Source organism: Zootermopsis nevadensis, unplaced genomic scaffold, assembly GCF_977971745.1.
Source record: "Zootermopsis nevadensis isolate Lab colony 2312 unplaced genomic scaffold, Znev_1.0 Znev_ptg000005l, whole genome shotgun sequence".
Lineage (NCBI taxonomy): Eukaryota > Metazoa > Arthropoda > Insecta > Blattodea > Termopsidae > Zootermopsis > Zootermopsis nevadensis.
In genome coordinates, this window is record NW_028259137.1 from 705,919 (window position 1) to 729,050 (window position 23,132).

General features: G+C 37.3%; 2 protein-coding genes and 1 long non-coding RNA gene across 5 annotated transcripts in view; 2 read left to right on the plus strand and 1 right to left on the minus strand.

Annotated features, from left to right (window-relative positions):
* The window catches only part of LOC110835453 (uncharacterized), a 41,967-nt gene extending 27,503 nt beyond the window's left edge, over positions 1 to 14,464 (plus strand). For both annotated transcript variants that reach the window (XM_022075673.2, XM_022075674.2), the window contains 4 exons: positions 443 to 605; positions 6,776 to 6,933; positions 9,636 to 9,746; positions 9,837 to 14,464. In XM_022075673.2, coding sequence (XP_021931365.1) covers positions 443 to 605; positions 6,776 to 6,933; positions 9,636 to 9,746; positions 9,837 to 11,969 — 2,565 coding nt within the window. In that variant the 3' untranslated portion in view covers positions 11,970 to 14,464. The remainder of the gene's footprint in view (positions 1 to 442; positions 606 to 6,775; positions 6,934 to 9,635; positions 9,747 to 9,836) is intronic.
* A 67-nt stretch (positions 14,465 to 14,531) lies between these two features.
* LOC110835438 (uncharacterized) lies at positions 14,532 to 22,806 on the plus strand. 2 transcript variants are annotated; one of them, XR_015533728.1, is made up of 3 exons: positions 14,532 to 15,050; positions 16,464 to 19,925; positions 22,188 to 22,328. XR_015533728.1 is itself a non-coding variant. In XM_022075644.2 (2 exons), the coding sequence occupies exons 1-2, from the start codon at positions 20,546 to 20,548 to the stop codon at positions 22,586 to 22,588; spliced, it is 585 nt and encodes a 194-aa protein (XP_021931336.2). In that variant the 5' UTR covers positions 20,085 to 20,545; the 3' UTR covers positions 22,589 to 22,806. The 2 variants fall into 2 exon arrangements, 1 of the variants encoding a protein (XP_021931336.2); XM_022075644.2 differs by lacking the exons at positions 14,532 to 15,050; positions 16,464 to 19,925 and adding an exon at positions 20,085 to 20,729 and having other exon boundaries at positions 22,188 to 22,806.
* LOC110835455 (uncharacterized) lies at positions 20,731 to 22,192 on the minus strand. The gene is made up of 2 exons (XR_002544915.2): positions 21,911 to 22,192; positions 20,731 to 21,556 (listed from the first exon to the last, which is right to left on the minus strand). It is a non-coding gene; the product is annotated as an uncharacterized LOC110835455 (long non-coding RNA).
* Positions 22,807 to 23,132: the final 326 nt, after the last annotated feature.

Consider the following 23,132-nt stretch of genomic DNA (forward strand, 5'->3'; position numbering starts at 1 on the left):
CATCATTGTGCAAACATGAAAATTTGTGGAATGATTGGATTCTTAAAATATGCAGCTTTTGTTAAATTAAATCCTGTGGAAGATGCAGTTGGCAAATGAGTCTTGCATATTTATCTATGAAAGTTTATGTGTCTTGATAAAAACATACAGTAATCAGTGTTTACTAGATCAGGCTGCAGTCTGTATAGCTGTTAATTGTCAGTCATGATCTTCTGGGTTGACACCATATGGTATTGTAGGTGATTACCAACATGTAGGAAGAACATGTTGCCTCCATCTTCATGGAACTCAAAAGTGGTATCAGTACTGATGAAGATGGCAGTGACATTCATCCAAAACTTGATAACCACATGATACCACATGGTCCCACAACGTCAGATCTTGGTTGTTAATTGTTCATATTTGTTATCGTATTAAATTATGTATTAATCCTGTTTTGCAGGCCTACAGGAACTTTGGTAGTCGTGTAAAGAATTTGAAGCGCCGTCTTGATGATTTGATTCCAACACTGAAGGAGGTCAGTCCAGTTCCATCTCCAGATGTTAATGCTCCATCTCCATCACCAGATTCAGATATTGAATTGCCAGAAGAAAGTGACAATACAGGTTGAGTTGACAAGTCATTCCATTAATGGATAACACTTCATGACAGTGGAACACCTCTTAAAATCTTACTGTATTATTAATATAAGCTGCGCCTGACATTTAAGAAGTAAAAAAAAATACAATTTCAATTATAAGCCACTTCAAGATTTTAAATTCATTTTCTTCCCAAGTAGCAGTCAAGTTTAAATAACAAAATTTTAGTTCAGGAAACATTGGTTTAGCAGTTTTGTGACAACCAATTACACTACACATACTGTCCCACATTTCTGGTTGATCTCACAAAAATTCAGTTTTGAGTAGAGTAATTGGGTAATATCTGTGGGTGGTGACCGTTAAAATGATACAGAGATGAGAGACCAAAAGTAGGAGGCAGTATGCATCATCCTCCACTGTTATTAATCAGAGTAGTATTGATTTATGCGTTACATGAGACTTGAGGTTTTCATGGTGGTGAGGATGATGCTGCTATTCTGGGTTTTGGTGCTGTGTAGACTCATCAGTGGATGCCAACATTTAAGGGAAACTTACTAGGGTTCAAGATGGAGTCTACATGGAAATGAACCCCAGAAGAACAGCATCATAATTTTAATGTGTTCATTGTGCAATATGTATAAAATAACTGCAGTGGGGAGATTAGAGATTGTATCCATTAATCTGCATGGTTCATCTCTGACTCTACTGAACAGATTTAGATGATTTTTTTAGGAGTATTGCACCAAATGTTACCAGGCAGGTTTAATTTTGGTTTGTTTTGATTCAACATACTTTGTACTTCGCATTAAGCTCAAATCAGACTTTTTCTAATTTTCTCAAAAATCCCTCATTCAAACAACTGGGATGTTTGTAAAATACTGAGCTGGTTAAAATTTAGATCTTTTATTTCAGACGTTTTTCAGTGTGCCATATTTTTAATGAATGAAATATAAATAATGTATTTATTTGTTCCAAGTGAACTGTAATATTTGCATGCCTTAAGAATATTGGGCAATATCTCTTATTCAAATTTCATGGAAATCCATGCGGCCATTCTTGAGTTGTGACATGTGGACAGACATTTGGCAAAGCTAATGGGCACATTTTTGCAACTTTCAGTTTCTAATGCACCTAAAAACAGACAATGCACACAACATAGCGTTGAACCTACTTAAGGGTGATCTTGGGGAACAGCTATCCTTGTTCAGATGTATTGAGGTGACTGGTGTTGGATGCTCTTATTGTATCTTTCTCCATGCTCATTCCTAATACACCAGGATGTGAGAATGCTCTATTATTTTTGTATTAACAATAGCAATTAGCTGAGCCATGTTGCCACATGTTTGTGCAAATCTAAGTAAGACATAACAACACTCATTATAGTGGACATTTTGAAGAAGTACTCTTCTTGTTGAAACTGAAATGTATTCTTATTAATAAACTTTCAGTGCATAAAAAAGTGTTCATTAAAATTAAATTCTTGTTATAGGCCACGCTCGTGTTTTTTATGTGGTAGTGACTACACAGTTTAACAGAAATCCCATCGTTGCTACACAGAGTATTCGCATCTTAATGTGATATGCAAACCACACGAAGGTGGGAGTGATGTACAAGATATCTCAAACAATTAAGGGATTAATGGCCGATGTTCTACAACACTTCACTGAATAAATGCATCATTAGCATTTTTAGACCTAGGCTGCGTGAGAGAGTTTATTCAAACTTAATTTTCATACTTATTTGAACTTTGTGCCCTTGTTTTGTTTTGACACTATTATTTGCTTTTCATTTCCAAAACATCTTGTCAAATTTTATCTTTAAAACATTATGATACAGTCTCCATATTAAACTTATGGTTGTGGTAAACATACATGTTTCACGTGAAGGAGGTCCTGGGTTTGGCTGTCAGTTATCCTGACAACTTTTATCTCTCTTTTTTTTTCCTTCCCTCCCCTTTCCCTGAGTTTCTTCGTGCAAATTGTGGGCACTGGCCATGGTCACTTCCAAAACCCTTTTGAGTCTTCATCATATCTGTGTAGTTGAAAACTCATTGTCATATAATGAGAAAAGATGATGCAGTCTTATGAATTTCCTACTTGAGAGGTGTTCACTTTCAGGACATTAATATTTTGTGGTTTAGTTCATAATCATATTTTTCTGTCTAATGTTTTCTCTGTTAAGACCATTTTATCACTGAGTATTGCTTTGTCATATTTGAACCTCAGCCCAGAAATTTGGTATTGTGTCTGAGGTCTCTTGCAGTTACCCTCAGTCCATTCAGGCCGGTCTTACATAGCACCTTAACCTTATTACTGCTACATTTGACTGCATGTCCGTGCATTACTGTAAAATACAAAATTAAACTTTAGTTCATAAGAAAGATTAATCTTTTCCACATGCTGCAACATTCAACTTCGCTCCCTGAGATACAAATACAAAGTGCATTTTTGTTGGTCTGCATAGAAGAATTTGAAGTTGTACATAAATGTCACCTGGCTGTCATGATGTTTGAGCATGATTTTCTATACTTGTGTTGACATGTCTCAGTTTAAATAAGTTATAAATTCAATAAAATCTTCTAGGGCAATCAGCCGCATCAAATGGTTGCACGAAGATATGAATGTTTCGGGAACCACCTCCGTCTCCATGATCATGGTTCTGATCAGCACACCAGAACCCTGATGATGGAGACGGAGGTGGTTTCCGAAACATCGGTATCTTCATGCAACCATTTGATGCGGCTGTTCGCCCTAGAAGATTTTATTGAGTTTAGTTGCCATGAAAGCTTCATATCATTCGGTTAGAAATTGTAAAAATATGTTTTGTAAACATAATATTTAACTTGTGTGTTCATAATTTTTGGGGGATATTTTGTTTATTACGTACATAGTAACTTACCTTAAAATGACATTGTTTAAGAAAGCACTGAAAATAATGGGTTCTTATAAGGGTTTTTACATACACTCTACATCATTAACACTTTTCCTGTCATCTGATGGTATATAACCTGCACAGTTGACAGATGAGAAACATAAACAATTAAGACCCTTTTACCATTTGGTTTCCAAATTCAAGAAATTCACTGTTGTCATTAAAATTTTGTTGGATACTTTTGCCTGGACCAATCATATACAGTACAGTAGGGCCCCGCTTTTTGGCGATCCGCTAATACAGCTCTTTTCAATTGCGTGCATATGCCCCACGCGCTAAACAGCTGAGTCAGAGAAGTGTGTCCGGCGCCATTCTCTCGTCGCTGATTCAGTCTGTTTACGGCTACTACTGATATTCATTTTACTTTCATATCGTTTTCTTAGGCCTAGCGCTATTGTGCACTTACTATATGATAGCGTAAACTTCTTATTAGGCTTTGATATGCATTTGCAAGTGAAAAAAGACAAAGATCCGCTTTACAGCGATTTTCGCTTTATGGTCCCTAACCTGCCGTATATGCGGTGCCCTACTGTATCTGGTTACCTGTCTTTATTATATTGGTACAGTGTGTCTTTTCCTTAATCATCTGAACTACAATATGAAAATTATGTTTCATTGTTTCTTTATGGTGTACTCATGTGTATCCAGCTGAGAGTCATCATTTCTGCTGCTTCTATTCTTCATTTGTCTGTGACATGCCCATGAAATCACCATTATAATATATTGTTGTTTTAACCAGTACTTTCTATATAATTTCAATTTTTTTTTCAGATATTATTTTACCAAGGTACCTATAGATTATTCTGGTTAGACTTTTAAGTGTATCTTTTATTTTCAACTGTAAATTTAATTTTCATGTAATTTCTTTTGTAGGCACTTCCTAGATAGATGTTTTTCATTGTTTTGTTTTCTCTCTTTTTTATATATAAAGTTACCATCTTAGGTTGCATCTACCCGAAGGATTTAATCCATTTGAAATTTATTTTGCTACAAAAGGTTAAATGGGTTGGTTACCGCCACTGTAGGGGTCTCTAACAAGGGGACCTGGTCAATTATTATCCTCTAATTTTGATCTAGTTTTGCCCTGTGGTAGTTGACCCTCCTTTGGCTTCCTGGCCAAAATGTTAGGTGTTGACACTCCACTGTGTCTTTAGTAAATCAGTTTTATTTTGTACTTTCCTCACTGTTTTGTCATATCCTTGTAAAGTATAGCATACACACACACACACACACACACACTGTGTAACAAGGCTGTGCTGTGGAGGCTATCAAATTAAATATAGTTTTAAGTCTTTGCATTTATTTACTTATTTCTTCCTTTATTCACATTTTAAAGTGACAGGAGTAGTTGGTTTCTCAACATGTTGTGACCAAAATTAAATTATTATAATACATCACCATCTCAGAATGACTCATTGATAATCTGACCAGTAGCTTTAGAATTCTTCCTCAGAGTAGGATTTGAGGTTCTCACAGTGGTGAGTCTTCTGGGCTATAGTGCTGTGTAGACTGGTAGAAGTGTTTACCAACATTTCAGAGGTCGTTGCTGCCTCCATCATGATGGTGATGGTGGAGGCAGCAAGGACTTTTGAAACGTTAGTAAATATCTACCATTTACATGGCTTTAGAACCCAGAAAACAGCCATCCTTTTACACAAATGTTTCATTCTTTCACGGTGGCAGACCGACTAACAGACAACTGATTACATCTTTATAATTTCTTGTGCTGGGGTTGCTACTAACAAAGTGGAGTTTTCCCATCTTGCATACATAAACTTTATGGGTGACTTTGTCACCGTGGAGGAATAAATGGAATGGAACAAAGGTCAGCCGTGGTATAAGCTAGCATGACACCACCTGAGGTATTGTCAACAATGTGAAAATGTTACCCTTATGAGAATATGAAGTAACAGTGAACAAAGCGGAAAATAAAACCGCTTTCTGAAGAGATGGTGGAGTGTCAACACCTAATATTTTTCTCAGGTAGTCAGAGGAGGTTCCATTGCCGTTATACAAAACCGGAGCCAAATCAGAGGGTAACTAGTCAACCAGGTCCTCTTCCCCCCCCCCCCCCCCCCCCCTCTTTTTCTCTCTCCCAACTTATATTTGGTCTAACCCAAATAAAGTTTGGTGTTTCTTTTATTCTTTTGCTAAAGTTGTTATTTTGTTTGTTTGTCATCAGTCTTTCAACTGGTTTGATGTGGTCCTCCATTTTTGCCTATCTTGTGCCAATCTCTTCATTTCCACATATTTTTTACAGCCCACATCCTCAAAAATCTGTGTCACATATTCCAATCTTTGTCTCCCCCTACAATTCTTCCCTTCAACAGTTCCTTCCAATACCAAATTAACCAATCCTGGGTGCCTCAGAATGTGTCCCATCATCATATCCCTTCTTCTCATAAGATTTGTCCATTGACTTCTTCCTTCGCCTATCCTGTCTAAGACAAGCTCATTTCATACTTTATCAGTCACTTAATTTTCAACATCCTTCCATAGCACCACATTTCGAATGCCTCTATCCTTCTTCTTTCTGGCTTTCCCACTGACCATACTCAGTTGTAATTCTGGCCCTTCATTGTTTTTACAAGGAATAGGGATTTCATAAATATCCAGTAGATTGAAACAGGTTTACAGTATTAGAAACGAGAGAAGAAAGGTGTATGCCGTTGCAGTGCGTGTATTTTTCCTAACACACATTTTGTTGGCCTTCTTAATATTGGACTATATTTAGACATCTCTAATCTTCCCAGTCACTGGTAAAATTCATGTTGGTCTACTGGTCAAACTGATCCATGTCCGTACTTAACACCCTTCCATGCAATGTGCTCTGCTGTGGGACCTATCACACCTAATGATGACAACTGAGCAGTTATACTGCTTTTATGGATGTGCAAATCTCAATACATATGAACAGAGTCCAGCCTACTGGCTGCAATGCCATTGCTTCTGTCCTGGGACTTTATAGGTTACCAAATATAAGTTCTTATTTTATATTACTGTCTTATTTATTTGGAGGCTGCTATAAAATGGATTATCTTTCTGTGTTACATAGCAGATAAAAATATGCTAATTACAAGCAACATAGCTTATCCAAATTGGTAATAGAATATTTTAAAATTGGTGAATTTTTTTCATAAAAGAATCCTGTAGTAAACCTGATATATTTGTAATTGACTGCTACTGTGTATGTATGTTTTATTATGCATATAAAATGTGTATGATGTTTTGGTGTTTTGACATATTCTGTACTAATACTTTTGCAGGATCTATTGGTGACGCTTTCTTTAATTCATTTAATTCAAAAGCACGTCCCATCAAAACAGTGTTGCAAGACGAACCTCCACAACAGCAGCACAGCAGTACGCTAGACAATTGCTTCACAAGTTTCATGGGAAACTCATGTCTACCATTTGATATACAGGTTTGTTTATTTTTACAAAATAACTTGTACATTGCATCCAGTTACTGTAGAATCTCTGTTCACACTTAAAATTATTCATTGTCAGGACTTTTTCCATCGTCTGTTTCTTAAAACCACGACGTTTCGGAGGCTGGTTCTGTCTCCATCTTCACCTGACTGTGAATAATTTTAAGTGTAAACTACCGTCGTCAAAACCCTTTAGAACTGAATATCTGTTAAGTCTTTTTCTGGGAGGCAGTGGAGTGAATGTGAACTTGAGGAAAAGCTTAATCAGACAGAATGTAGCGTAGATATAATGGGAGTGGGACAAGAGAAATTTAAAACTAATATAGAAAAATCTTACCTTGAGAAATACAAGTGGGTATGTATGCCATTTATCACACAGAATTTCTACATTTACATAATTTAAATTAACCTTGTTTCAACAGTCATATTAACTTTACACTTGTAATATATTGTTTCCATAAATAGTCCTGGAAAATCTGAATTTAATATTGCATTTGACTGTCTTTAGTTTGAGAATTTAATAGCCCATTTTTTATAATTACTTAAAAGTGGTCAAGAATATTTCTTGCTTCTGCCTGCTGCTATCGAAAATTACTGTCCTCTTCACACTTGTTTTATCTGATTTAGCCTTATAAATGATACTTTATCATAAAAATAAATTGATATCTGACTGTTAATGTTAAAGTAGACTAAAAGCCTGTGGAAATTCAACAGAAAATTATTCCATTCATAACCTAATACGAGCTGACGTTGATATTTCCTGATTAGTTTTAGTAGTTGTTTCTGTTTGAGAAATTTCTGTTGCTGTTGGACATGAAGATTCATCACTATTACCAAAAATGCTGTAAGATTGTATACTGAGCCATTTTTAGCCACTTCACATTTTGATAGCCTAGTTCTCTAAAATCCTTTTTAATACTACTATTACATACACATTTTGATCATCTACCTGTTTCTCCTGTTATATTAAAATCCTGATTGTGTGCTAGTCACTCCATCTCTTACATGGTCTGCTATGATTTTGTGTTCTTTAGAAAAGGCGTCTTGTATTCCAACAATCTAGTCTCATTTCACATGTGACACATGACAGTTTTGGTATGAGGCTCAATTTTATTTACTGTGTAGAGAATAGAGTCATAAAATATAACTTTATTTTTGTTCTGAATCAGTGCTCTGTTAATTAATGTGTAACATGAAATGGTGTTCATTCCAACAAATTACCTGTGTGATGAATGAGTTTTACAGAGCTGGATTTCTCAGTCAGACACTCATATTTGTCTCACAATTGAGAGGCATCCACTTCATATTTCTTATCAGGACTGACTATTTTCACTTAGGTTTTTTGTGGTTTTATTCATGCAGAGGGCAGCTTCCCCCCCCCAAATTTGTAGGTTCTTTTTATCAAGAGCTTCCACATTACTCTGTTTTCCAATGAACCTCATGGTTGAAAGTTTAGCATTTCTGCTTCATTTTTGAGATGTCCTTGGTTTGATTCTTGGTCCAGAGGTGAGCTTTTCTGAATGAGGTTTTTCATTGTTAAATAGTATCTTAAAATAGGCTGTGGCCATTTCCACATCCTTCCTACTTCATTATTCACAATCTTTCCATTTGAGCATTTGGAAGAGCATATTCAAGTAAAATGAGCAGCAAACAGTTGTATTTTTCAGTACAAGCAACTCTCGGTTTACGAGCGTTCGATTTACGAACATTCGCTATAACGAACGTCACAATTCATTCAAAATTTCTTAAAGTCACCAATAGATAGAGTTCCTTATAAAACGAAATGCCAAATGTATAGTGAACATAATTGCATGATTTAAATAAATAAACTTTTAAAGAATGTATTTATTACAATAATTATCAGAAAATTATTATATGATAATTATACTGAACTGTTCTTGGTTAATAAAACGAATATAGCCAGTAAAAAAAATGTTGGTTTACATGCCACGCCGCGTAGAATGTTTTCTCGTGGGAAATAAATTGGTGATTGCCCCTATTATAATATAATAGGATCATCACCTGCTTGCGATGTTTAGTACATGGTTTTAATGCTATAAAATAGCTGCTAACATATACTATATGTATCGTAAAATCTCAGGAATGCAAGATGCACATAACAAACAAAAACGTGTAATGAGCAACGTCTTGAAACGGAACTCGTTCGTAAACCGAGAGTTGCCTGTAATTTGGTGTCCATAACTTTCAGTTTGTTCCACTGGTTTCTGCATCTTTATATGATCTCAGAAGTCTTGAATGATCTTATTTGGTGAAGAGCATAAATTCTGTCTCATTATGTATACCTTATTATGGTGATCAAATCAAATGATGTGATGAGTGGGACTTCAAGGGGGAATTGGTAGACATCGATGGAAGAGACACTTGGGGTTCCAATGGACGTGCATGAGAATATTGAAATGGATCCTAAAGAAATGAATGTGAGAATATGAACTGCATTCAGCTTCTCAGGATGTGATTTAGCGATAACCTCTTATGACCATAGCAGGAAATTCTCAAGTTCCATAAAAATTTGAGCATTTTTTGACCGACTTCACAACTTCTATCTTCTGTACCTTGTTATTTAGGTAGTTTCTCCATAGCATTTTTCTTGGCTACAACCATTATTACTTCTATTTAAATTCCATAAATGTCTTGTTGAATTGGATAACATTATTTTTCCCTGTGCTGTGTTGCAGAAGAGCCTGTTCAATGAAACCAGTACAGAAGGCTTATTATCCCCTTCTCCTATGCCAGCATTAGATGATCCAGTTGGTGTTCCATTGCTTAATACATTATCACCATCAGAGGTTGGTTTCATGTATAATATTAAATGTTTTAGTTTTAATTTCTAAAACTAATATTGTTGCTAAACCTTTGGAATTTTGTTTCTTTTTAAGGGGAAACCAATCGAAGTAATAAATTCAAGAACGAAGCCTGATGAGGGATTCAACATCACAGAGTTCTTAAAGTCTTTGATACCATCGGGAGGCAGTCCAATCATTCCAGGCCTTAATGTGGATCCACCTCCACAGAGCACACTTCTGCAGACTGCTTCAAAGTCCATTTACAGTCCAACCGCAGAACTGAATACAACAGACCAATATGACTATCCTGGACAAACATCTACCCCTTTGCAACCACCACCATTGCCACCAAATTTGTTCCCTTTGGAAGAACCATCATACAAGTATGAACAATCAGTGGAACGGGAGGAAGATGCTTGGAATACTAAACTGCCTCCTAAGTTTCCCACATGGGGTGACACTGCCTCTGCTTGGGAAAGAGAGGAACATGACAAAACAACTGAGTGGATGCCTGTCATGCCACCGAATAAGGCACCACCACTTACCTTGGACACCCCAGAGTCACCACCATTGTATGAGAAGGAAGGTTTCAGCGATCCGGTCGAATATGATGATTCAGTGGTTGATTCTGTGTTGATGTCCAGCAGTGGAGATGTAGACCACCGCACTCTGGTGCAACTGCCACAGATCAATCACACAAAAGACACTGACTGTCGGATTTCACTCCCAGTGAAACATTTGAAGGATACAGATCACCGTGTGATTCCACCTGTAACTCCAGCAAATAAGGCCAAAAAAGATATGGACCATCGCCCGCTGATGCCTCGTAAGAAAGATGTGGACCATCGTAATCTTATTAGTTTAACTGGTTCTCCTGTACGTGATAATTCGGCATTGCCTCCTCCACCGATTCCTCGTTTGGACTGGTGTCACAGTGACCAAGATTATCGTACTACGGCAATAATCAGCAATTTAAGCAAAAAAGAAATCTTGCAACAGAGAGATCTGGATTACAGACTACATCAGCCTCATTCTGTTGGTCGCAGGCAGCAAGATGAAAACCAAGATAATGTGGAAAGTGTGGATATGGAAATGAGTGATGAAGAAATGGCTGAAGAAATTGCAAGTGAGAAGAAAGAAGTAGTGACTGAGAAAGATAAAAGTTTTGAAACATCTCAAAATAATAAACCTGTTATATCATTCAACATAAACAGTCATTCAAAGATTTTAGCCAATTCACCTCTGAATGAAGTAAAAGAAGACCGAGTAAGGTCAAGAAGTCATGTATATGGCTGTCAAAAGATTCCAACTATAAGTGGTATAGGAGGAAATACACATGCTCCTCGTGGAATGGGACCTCGTCCTCGCATGCCACTCCTGTTGACACCCCAAGGAATAAAGAGGCTTCCTCCTCCTAGTGTGGCAAGGAGTTTCAGACCTTCCATGATGTTTCCTCCACCACCTGTTCCCCCTCTCCCCCCTCATATAGTTCTTGTACCACAGTCAGAGAGTTTTAATGTTGCAGTTGAAATAAAACCTCAGTCAGAAATAGAATCACACGTTGAAATTCAAGACACATTGTCTTGTGAAGAAGTTGCTTTGGAAGAGGAGGTAACTACAGAAACACTTCTGCTGTCACTGCCACCTTCACCTTCACCCACATCAGAGCCTGTTTTGAAAGAACAGGAGAAACCAGAAGTAAAAGTGAATAGTGATGGGAGACAGAGGACTCCTGATCCAGATCCAGAAAAGGAAACAGCTGAAGTGAACGTTGGTAGTAGTGTTACAGAGAATGTTCGTACAGATGAAACAACTGAAGACCCACCAAATCATAATGAGGATATAGCAACTGAAGAGAATGTCACACAAGTCAGCAGTATCCCAGAAATTGAACCTGTTGCAAGAAAAGGAGATGAACATCTGAAGAAACATTTGGAGGTAGATGGCAGTGAACACTGGATGAATAATGAACTAGCAGAACTTGAAAAACTTGATATGGGCAGAATGGAACAGGACAGGGGTCAAAGAGGCCGAGGTCGTCCATTCAATAACTTCCCACGTGGTGGATTTATTCCCAGGTCCAGGCCAATGTGGAATGGACCCATGCGCGGTGGTCCTCCTGTCCGATTTCCCTTCCGACCTCCTCTTGATAGGCCTTTTGGTAGAGGACATAGAGGAGTTTTCAGGCCTTTCAGGGGAAATCATGGCCATTTTGGTGGATGGTGAATTTTACAGGGGTAAATACATGGCTGCCAATAATTAATTTTTTGAATTGGAGATGAATTAGAAATTCAAAGTGATATACATGTAACTTTTCTTTTCTACATCCAGAAAATTATTATGAGATCTTTAATTTTGAGAAATACTTTCAGTTTATCTTGTATTTGTATTGGAAGACAAAAATTAATAGGCAATCTTCAAAGTTATGTACAACACAAATGGTTTGTATTTCTTTTTGCTGGGAACAGTAAATCTTAAAGAAGATCCTGTTATGATGTTTATCAAGGAAGATGTATGCAGTTGAATGAACCCATACTTTGCAAAATTTTGAACTATTACTGCATAGCTTACATAAGTTGTACACACATGCACATGTCTGATCTTCAGTAATTTGTGTTTTGTGCTTGAACAGTGTCAGGTGTAATTTCCTTTATGGAATGAACTTATTTCAGGTTGAGGCTTCAAAACTTTAATGTGATGGTTAATCAGATAATTCAGCAAAAATTTAAGTAATCTTAACACATAATAATGAAACATGGTTGGGTTCAGTCATTGCTATTTTATTGTTTGCAGTCCATATAGGTGTTATGGTTTAATGATAGACCATATACAATAATATCAACATGAAATTTTGTGTTTGAATGGAAGTATGTGGAACATCATGGTGAGATGTCAGTTATGAGTATTGTCACTGATTTTATAATTATTAATTAAGTACACCAAAACCATCTGCAAACAAAATGCACCAGATTTGTTTCAATAAGCAAATCACATGATGAGCCATATTCGTACCATTTATCCTAATTACATATGTTATGTATGATATATTGTAATGAATTGAAGTTTGATTCACCCAGTGGAATTTGCAAAACCAGATGTACAGAAATTGTAATTCGGATTTTTGAAAGACTGTCTGAAGCTCAGTTAATGCTAATTGTCGTATGTATAGTTGGCACCAGTTGCCTACAGTCTCCAAGTTTCCATATATCTAAACTTAGTCTTTTCATTCTTTATGCACCTTCCTGTTTGCACGTGCTTTTAGGTTTTAATTGATTGACATAGAATGCTTATAACATAAATACATGTTTACATGTGTTGTTAATGTGTGATAGATATTGTTACAGAGTAATTATATTTCCCATATGGTAGAGTATATGTACACCTTCTGTAGAATGTGTGGTTAAGTATTTACCCTTACAAAAAGAAAAATGTTTAATTTTTGTTCATTTATATTGCATTATATTGTACTTGCATTTGTCAGTGCAAGAGCAATAAATGGAGAACACAATTTTATTTGGGTAAAATAAGCAAGTGCATAGTATATGGAATTTCTCTCTTATGATCTCCAGTTCCATTATATGTCCAGAAATATGCTGTGATTAAAGTACCTACGCTTTGGCTTCTGAGAGCATACTAATGCAACATAAATGAACAAAGCTGTGGTACTGTCTGGGACAGTTTTATTTTGACCTACTGTCTTGGTCGGGGTTTTCTGACTGAATTTGCAGTTGAACACCGTACATGTATATTTTCCCAACAAAATTTATACAGTGCGGATGAAGGTTGGACGGTTAACAGGATTTTATGTATGTATACCCACACTTTTGTATTTATGAAATTTAGATAATGGCTTCCCCCCTGATAACTTTCTCTTGTGAGAAATAAGAGGAAAAACAATTATCTCTAATTATAAATGATTGAAATTGGGTTTTCATGGTGCTATTTTCGTATTGGATATTGTGTTAGTCACGTAATTTGGTAATTGACGACATTTTAAAATATTTTTAGGTGGATTCGCGGGTTACTTGTATTTTGGTAGTGAACGTGTAGTGATTTTCGACATACGTAGTGTTATTAAGTCGTGAAGAATAGTTTAATTTGTGAACTTGAATCGTATGAAGTTTTGGAATTGTGGTTTTAGACGTCGCCAATCTGTAAACCACGACAATGGACAGCGAAACTAATGCGATTACCTTGTATTTCTTAAGTTGGTAAGATTACTTGCTTTCAAAACTACCTATAACACGAAGCGGTATCATAGTGTTAAGGTAGTTCCTTGCATTTACAATAGGCGGCAGCATAATAGGTAATCGATTTATGAAGTTGCTGTAGAATCGAATTTGCCTATATCGATGTATTGATCAGGAACTTCAGTATGATAAGGTTAGATGTTTGTATTTTATTTCCATCTTTGTGACTTTTTGTGAAAATATCGGCGGTTTTGTTGAGAACTGCAGGAATTGGTTTGGTTGAAAATATTTTCAGAAACTTTGGTTGCCATATAACAGGAGATGATGTTCTACAAGTTCCATTTTGATTTTGTTTCTCTGCTTTCCTTGATATTGTGGTTCCTGGTTAAGGTGGAATTAATTTCCATTTTATATGATGTTCCCTCCAGCTAGTCATTGTTTTAATAGGAAATACAATTTTCCAGATGTTGTATCTTTTTATGAGATTTATATTTTATGCTTTTATATATGAAATACAGAAGATTTTTTTAATGGTGGTTTAATTTATTCTCCACTGCGATATCCGTGTATGAACCTGTGCTCAGCTGTAGAGGTAATTTAAACGGATGTTTATGTCATGTCAGATAATTTATGATATGTAATATGTTTAAATATTATGAACACATTTTCAGTAGCTGTTCTAACAAGCGTGTTAAGTACAATGAATTTACAACCAAGTTCGAATTTTAACTGAGTTGTTAGGATCAGTTTGCAAATAGTCGTATAACACTTCAAGATGCGTTCTTATCAATACTTTTACGAAATTATTGCCCAGTGCCTGCAGTACAGCCATTACCTCTGAGGATGTTATATAGTTTACTTTGGGGTGTTATATATTTTATTGTTAAATTGATCACCAAAGCTACAGAATGAAACAGTAATTTTAGAGTGAAGTAGAAATAGTTACATGCATGCAGCTGTGACTTTAGTTTCTGAGCCTGTTTTCAGGTACACATTGCTATTGAAAAGTTGAAAACTTATAAATCACCAGTTGCTCACATTCCAACAGAACTGAAGCAAGCAGGAGGTACAGTTAGTTCAGTGGGACATGAGCTATGACCTTGAGTTCTCCACTTCAGTGAGTACCAAAATTCAACTTTTATGTTGCACTGAATTACCTATAAGACAGTGTGTTCTGACTTCTGATAACTACAAATGAATTAATTCTATTTGTAATAAGGAAGAATTGCCTGTTCTGTGAAAGGACTCAGTTATTGTACCTGTTTATAATAGGGGTGATAAAAGCTGAGAAGTAGCTTATCTAGGAGTATCATTGTCATCAATTGCATACAGAATTTAATCCATCATTCTTCTGGTGAGGTTAAGTTCATATGTGGACAAAATTACTGGGGATTATCAATTTAGATTCTGATGTAATTAACTACTGATCAGTTTTTCTTGTTTTGTCAGATACTGGAGAACATGTGAGAGTAGAGTAGGACAGTATTTCGGCTATTTGTAGACTTCAGGAAGACATGATTTAGTTAAGAGAGAAGTATTATACAAAATTCTCATTGAATTTGGTGTGCCTGTAAAACCAGTCTAATTAAAATGTGTTAAAATTAAACTTTTAGTTTGGCTCAAATAGGTATATACAGAGGGTTTCCTGCAACAGGATATCCATAGCTTAACACATGCTCTTGGGACAGATCATTTTGAGTTGAAAAGTTCAAATAAACATGGGTCCAATCTGCAACAGTTTGTCAAGAAAATGACAATGGGTATTTTATTGCATTTGTAACTTTTACATTATTTCCATATATTTTTAGGTTACATTGTTGTTAAGTTTAGACTATACTCTAAATTGCATTTTTATTTTTTACGTTATTTATGTGACTCGAAATGGCCACCCTGACTGTTGATGCACAGTTGAGCCCTTTGTGTAATTGAAATAAGAGCCCTCTTCACAGAGACATGATCATTTCTGATATTAGCACTGGAGTCCAATATTTGATTCAGCGGCTCAGCCCTACTGTTTGACTTGACGGCATACACCAGAGATTTCATGTGACTCCAGAGAAAGTGATCCAAAGGCAACAGATCCGGTGATTGGTGATCTTGCTGGCCATGCAACTGGACCACATCGATCAATCCAACGGTATGGAAACTGTCGATTCAGAAATTCAGTCACCTGCCTACCAAAATGAGGAGGTGCGCCATCTCGCTGCAGCCACAGCTCTTCCTGTAGGAAACGCAAGTAGCTCTGAGGTGTCACATTGTCTTGAAGCACTGACTGCCCTGTGTCTTGTCTACGTGCGGCTTAGTGAACTAATTTCTGAAACGCAGCCAATACATAGTGAGTGCGGAGCATTTTCTTGACAAACCGTTGCGGTCGGACCGACGTTTATTTGAACTTTTTGACTCAAAATGATCCCAAGAGCACATAGTTAGGCTATGGACATCCTGTTGTGGGACACTATTTCTAATCTCCTATTCAGAATGGTCTGGAACAAGGAAATTTTTATCACCATTATTTTTCTCATTGCTGTAGAATATGCTCTCAGTAAGCGTCAAGAAACAAAAGGTTAGCCTGGCTTGGCCATGTTGCAAGAATGGAAGGAAACGGTAACTAGAAGAGTGATGGAATGGAGGCCGATGGGAAGAAGGATGAGAGGGAGACCACAGAAATGATGGGTAGACGACGTGGAGGAGGATGTGAGGACGATGGGAGTAAGGGGATGGAGAAGAATTGTGAATGATAGGACAGAATGGAAAAAACTCGTGGAACAAGCTAAGACCCACATGGGGTTATAACGCTACAAGAAGAAGAAGAAGGGTCAAGAAACATTGAAATTGAATGAGACAGATGAGCTTCTTATGTATGTCGATGTTAATAAGGAAGTTAGTCACTAAGTAAACAAGGAAAAAAGTGAAGTAGGTGTTCGTGCAAGACAAAATAAAATAATTTAAAAATGTGGCAAATTTCTAATATTTGGGAATGCTGATAACAAATCAAAATTGTAATTAGTAAGAGCAGTTTAAATTATACAATGCTTCTTGCTAGCAACTTACAGTTTATAATTTTGTTTTCCTGGCTGCTATTTACAAATCTGAATATGAAAATGTAAGAAATTATATTTTTACCCTTTTGTTTTGTATGGAGATGAACGTTTATGTCTTACGTTTCGAGAAGAACGCAGATTGGGGGTTTATGAGTGTTTGGACCAAAGGAGGCTGGAGGAAATGGCGTAGTGGGTAGCTTTGTAAATTGTACTCTTCACCAAACACATTTAGGATGATCAGATCAAGGAGAAGGAAGGGGGAAGAGCCATCTCCTGAAACAGTGTTTTTTTAGGACGAATAATGGTGATTGAAAAAGTCCAAAAAATTGAAATTAGTAATTCGTCATTAATAACATTTAGAGATGTACAGTGAAGGGCTTTTATGGGTGAAGGGGGGGGGGGGGTAAGTTGTAAAGTACCATACCATGGTGATTTTTAATGTGCTTTTGGAAGATCTATAAATTTACCTTTTGCCATTCTTCTGCCAACATCTGATCTTAACAAATGTAATATGAATGCAAAATTTTGTCTTTCCTGGCATTGGTAAGTAGTTATTTGGGTCATTCGACATTTAATCAAACGGTACCACCAATCATGTCATCACCAATTTTTGTGATTTTTATTTTGCAAGTGGATATCCATGAAGTAAAAGTTTTCCCAATGTTTCAGTTTTGTTTTGTGACTAAATTCGAAGGTATCAGTTAATGAAGTTCGGCAGTTTTTAAGATGTTGCAGCCTTTTTTTTATAAATATATAAATATCTCCATTATTTAAAAAGTCAGAAATATAAAATTTGGTGTCTTTACTGTTCCACCATTCTGCAGTTACGTGAAAATCTTCTTTATGACAACTTCAGTGTAAGAAGTTTTTACAGTTCTTGTATTGTGGTCTCATACCATCACAGAAATAATGTACATCTGTTACACGTGGCAAAACATCGGAAACCAGTCGGTGTATAATGTTACTTCCAAAAGAGAGGACCATAGTTGCTGTCTGCTCAAGACGGTCACTTGTTTTATGCCATTTTCTGCCCCTGATGTGTGACAATAAAGTATTGAAGGCTGGAAAGTGAGTGGCCAGATCAGTTTTCTAGTTGATCTCTTGTTTTCTTTCCAAATTGACATAAAAATGAGCTGCTCTTAGAAAAGTCAAGTAAAATAACAGTTTCAGTGCCTGGCAGAATGATTTCTTTCAATATAAAACATGAACAACCTATCCCCCACCCCATAAACGCAGACACGTGTTGATCGTCTTTTTGACAATGGTCAGAAAGGAAATAGCTTGTGGGAAGGAACAAATTTTTTTACTTGGGAAGTCCGGTTCTCTCACGTTGGCAAGTATCAAGGGACTTCAGCTTCCGACACGGTCTGGAGCAGACGTTGTGACATGGTTGCATCATTCCACACGCAAGTTCCCATCACACATATATTCTTTGAGTAATAGATCCTATAACAAACTGTGCCGATCGCACCTCTCAGCTAGTCGGGATACAAGTGCGAATAGAGGTGGGCGGTTATACAGTTTTTAAAAAAAAGGCTTCTTCGAAGGTCATAACTTCAAAACTATTGCAGATGTATGTATAAACGTTGCACCAATCGAGTTCTTGAGAAAAATTAATGCTGGACACAAAATTTTGTGTTTCTGACTTTTTAAATAATGATATTGTGGAAGAAAATTGCCTACCGCATGCTAAAAATTGCTGAAATTCACTAATTCATATCTAGGGATTTTGTCACAACAAAAGTTGAAACTCTCGGGAAACCTTTGCTTGCAGGTCTACTTGAAAATGAAAACAATGCAAATTAATAATGGTATAGTTGAAACTTAATTTATTTTTATTTGACTTGGTATGAAATGAGCAAGTTCATGAAGTTTAGATCAGGACAGCGTTTACCTTAAATGAACATTTTATTTCTATTTAGTGCATCAATTTTTAGTATTACTTTAAACACATTTATTAGACTATGAATGAGGCTGCTACCAGCTTGCTTTAATTTCTATCAGCTTGTTACAAAAATAGTTGCTGTGATAAATGGCAGAGGTCTCGCTCTGCATTAGTGTAAACATTTTCTTCGTGCAACTAATACGAGCCTTCGTAAGTCTTGATTCGATTCAAAGCTGGATCTGGTGTCCTGATTTGCCACCACGTCCAGACTCAACCTCCAGTGCAATAGGAATAAGGGCCGAGTTCGTGTTATGGAAGTTTGGAGTTCAAATTTCTTTCTGAAGACGTGGAGTTCCGACATTTCGTTGCTTTCCGCACTGCCTACAGGCAAATGTCACAGGTTCTAGAACTGGATCCACCCCTTATGGCCGCTGACCTTGTAGGGACAGCCCAGTATGCGGACCACTCAGTGAAGGAAGGAGTTTCCGTCGGTCAGTACAATCTGTGTCAGTGCATCAGTGTGGAAGCCTGACGTTGTCTTGCGACTGTGCTGTGTTAACAGCATGCATTCTCCTTTCTGGTCATTGACAACGCCTCGTATCACAACACTCAGACAGACAAACCACCGAGGTCTTAATCAAAGATGGACGAAATGAAAGCCTGGCTATTGGAAATGAACATCCCATTTTGTGACAACGTGTTCAAAGCTCAACTGTACGATTTAATCAAATTAAATAAGTCAAAGCACAAATGTTATGTGATTGATCAGATTTTGGCAGACAATATAAAATAACGGGTTGCAAGCAAGAACACGTCATTGAAAATAAAGGATGTCGAGAATCTGTGTCGCCAGAGATTCGAAGAAATTGGGCAAGAGGAATGGGAGAATGTATGTCAGCATGTGGAGAAACTAGAACAAATTTATTATCTAATAATCTCTGCAGTGTTAATTTTCTAGTGATGTGTAGTGCAGTGAAATCGACTTTCCTGTGTTACATACCGTGGTGATATTTTATTTGGAGTGTACTGTACGCGGCCTGCTGCCATCCCTTCCAGCAAACTTATGGTAAGTGACTCGCTCCGAGGTTCCAATTCACAAAGTTCAGTGGCCAAAAACGTAGGAACGCAGTATAACCGCTACCTTCGTTATCCTTTCCGATTCATAAATCATCCCGCAAGTCAATCTGAGATACTGACAGTGTCGTCGAATAAGCCACAGGTAAATAACGCTACGTTACTATTTTATATTACAGAAAAGTACATATTTATGTATTTGTTACGAAGCGATGTTTTAATCAGGCCAGGCCAATAATAGTGTTTTGATGGAATCTGATTGTGGATATTTGGAAATGAACACCACGCTGTTTTCGCATTCAGAGTTTTCCTTCGATGTTTATGATACACGCACATAAAATGCACAGGGCATCCGTATATTAGGCTAGGAGCCACTGGCGCGACTAGCCGCGTGCGGCGTGTCGAGTGTTGTCGCGCGCGGTTGTTATTTGTATTGCTTTTTATAGGTGTAAACCCACTGACGCGGCGCGGCTGCCGAGTCGCGCGCGGTTAAGTTTAGGAACGCGGAACACAGGCGGCAGAGCTGTCGCGCGCGGCTATAAAAGTAACGAATTTAACCGCAGCGAACTCAGTGACGCTGCAGGTCGCACGCGGGAGTTGCGTGTATTCGATATGGCGATGTCCGAGAAATCTTTTGACACAGATTTGTTCATTATGGAAATTGAACAACGACCAGCACTGTGGAACAGCGGTTTGAATGAATATAGTGATAAAAATATAAGAAAAAAACTGTGGGAAGAAATAGTGCAGAGATTCGGAGGGGAGGAACAGGATGTGTTAGAAAAGAAACAACTTGGTAAGTAGTTACAAACTATTTATATATGTATTTTCAGGTGTATATGTACGTGGATTTCTACATGTAAATTAGTTAAATGCATTTGTTTTGCCATGGGACCTGGCCTTCACTGCGTAAACATATCTCGACAAGATACTGGACGTCTTGTATTTCTTGTGTGATCTCGTGACGTCTCATGTGATGTTGGAAAAGAACGCAAAGTGTCTTCATATCCGATGCCATCTCTGGTGCTAACAAAGTCATGTAAAACACAACATGCCTTCACGATATCGATTGCAACATCAATATTTACGTCCAATGGGCGATGGAAAATGCCCTTCGAGCTCGGCTTAGCCTATAGTTGAAGATTTCCTTCTCGAGGCTTAAATTGTTGCCGGGATAAGGACGCATCAGGTTTTCCGAGAGAGGAAATGCCTCGTCACCAAGGCGTAGGCGTAGTATTAGTTGTAGATATTGGACACTTATCTGGGATTTGCAGTTCCTTGTTTATAAGTTTGTGATAAATAGCGGAATCCAACATCAATTCTGATGAACTTGTAATCTGCAAGGAACACAATAGAAAAATATCTCTTGTAGTTAAAATACAATAATCCGCTGTGAGGTGGCCGATTCACTCTGATATGTTTCCCGTCAACAGCACCTATATTTGTTTTTGGAACGTTTCCTCAATATTTTTCCATTCCTCCTCTGTAGGTTCCCGTAAACACACTTCTTTCACCTTGGTCCATATGGCAGAACAAACCTGTCGTATTATTGTTCTGACAGTAGTCTTTCCAAGTCTAAAATTATGGGAAAACTCAGCTAAACTGCATCCCGTGGCTAGATACCTGAAAATAAAAAGTTGTCAGTGGAACCACGGTTCCGGAGAATTTGACGTAAATACGTCTTTACGGAAAGGAAGTTTATATATTGGCTTTATTCTAAATATTTCCTTTATACCCGCTTTACAATTGGGTAAATTTTGATTAAGACTTTGCTTATTTAACTTGAATTAGTTACGCTTAAGATGGGTCTGTGGTAGCTGAATGTAATGTAAAGTAATGTAATGAAATGTAATGTAACGTTTCCTAGGTAAATGCTGAGTATGCTTGGTGGGCGCGGAATTCGGGGCACACGTGAAACTTGTGGTAACATATTGGTGTCCTATGTCAAATGTCGACAAAATATATCGATAATTTTACCTCACATTTACTCAAGGACACGACATACAAACACACAGACGCACTCCACCGGAAAAATACGGAACCAAATATAAGACGTGCCATCAGCAATGTAATGAAATGTTTTATAGGTAACAACAATGCCGAGTAAAAAGTTGAAGTTTCCAAGGTAACATAACAATGCAGTTACACTTTTTCGTTTCACGTTTTCGTAACACATTTTTGCCGAATGACACTGATCCTAAAATATAGACGTATTTACGTCAATAAAATAAAATATGTTTTTCGTTATTTTCAGGTGTACAGCTACAAAAGAAATGGAAGAACCTCAGAGACAGTTATTTCCGAGAATTAAGACGGTTAAAGAACATACGAATTGGTGCCGCAGCCCCCAAAAAGAATTCGTACATATATTTTCAGCAGCTTCACTTTCTGAAGGTGGTAGCAGAAACGTCGGATACTCCATCGTCCCAAACCTACCGCCCCCCTCCAAAGAAAACAAGCACTGAAGATTACGTTGGTTTGGAAATGGTTAATATTTTAAAATCAAGTCTTCAAGCTAGACTAGAGAGCGAACACCATGACTCTGATAAATTATTTTTGTTGTCACTTCTGGATGACTTCAAAAAAATACCAGACTACTCCAAAAGTACGGCGAAAATTGAACTGATCAAGTTGATTCAGAGTTATCGACCATAACCTGTTTTCTCCGCATACAACTCACGGACTGCATTCGACAAATCTGCTACCCCCACCTCATCGCACCATCCAGGCCGTCAACATCAGACCACTCCTTGGAGCATTCTGCTGTATCGCCGGAAACTGTCACAGGGTTCAGACTATGTGGAGTTATTTAACTAAATAATTAACAATTGACGTGTAATAACTGAAATAAATTTTGCATACCTTAAAGTGAACATCAGTTGTTTTTTTTCAGGGCGTATTCCCTGGCGAAAATTTGTATCCGTTCCTCCTATTTCCTCCCTGATCAGTTGTAACAGTTGATCGAACGATTTCACACTCATTCTTGTGTAGTTGAAAAACTTCTCGTCGTGTTTGCGTAAATCATCGTACAGCAAATGGAATGAACTTTTTGTGGAACGTTCCAAGAACATGGGATGTATCCAGTATCGTCGATTTTGCGACGGACATGACAGAACAGTGGGGCTGCTATCTCTTAAACCTCCATTTAGATACTGATAAATGCTTGCCGCGCGTAGTCGCGAGTTAATAAAACCGCGCG

Bases quoted from the DNA above. Each gene is read 5' to 3' on its own strand.
- LOC110835438 (XM_022075644.2), top strand. From the start codon at position 20,546: ATGGCGATGTCCGAGAAATCTTTTGACACAGATTTGTTCATTATGGAA. The intron at 20,730-22,187 runs GTAAGTAGTTAC...CGTTATTTTCAG, and splicing joins GTTAGAAAAGAAACAACTTG to GTGTACAGCTACAAAAGAAA.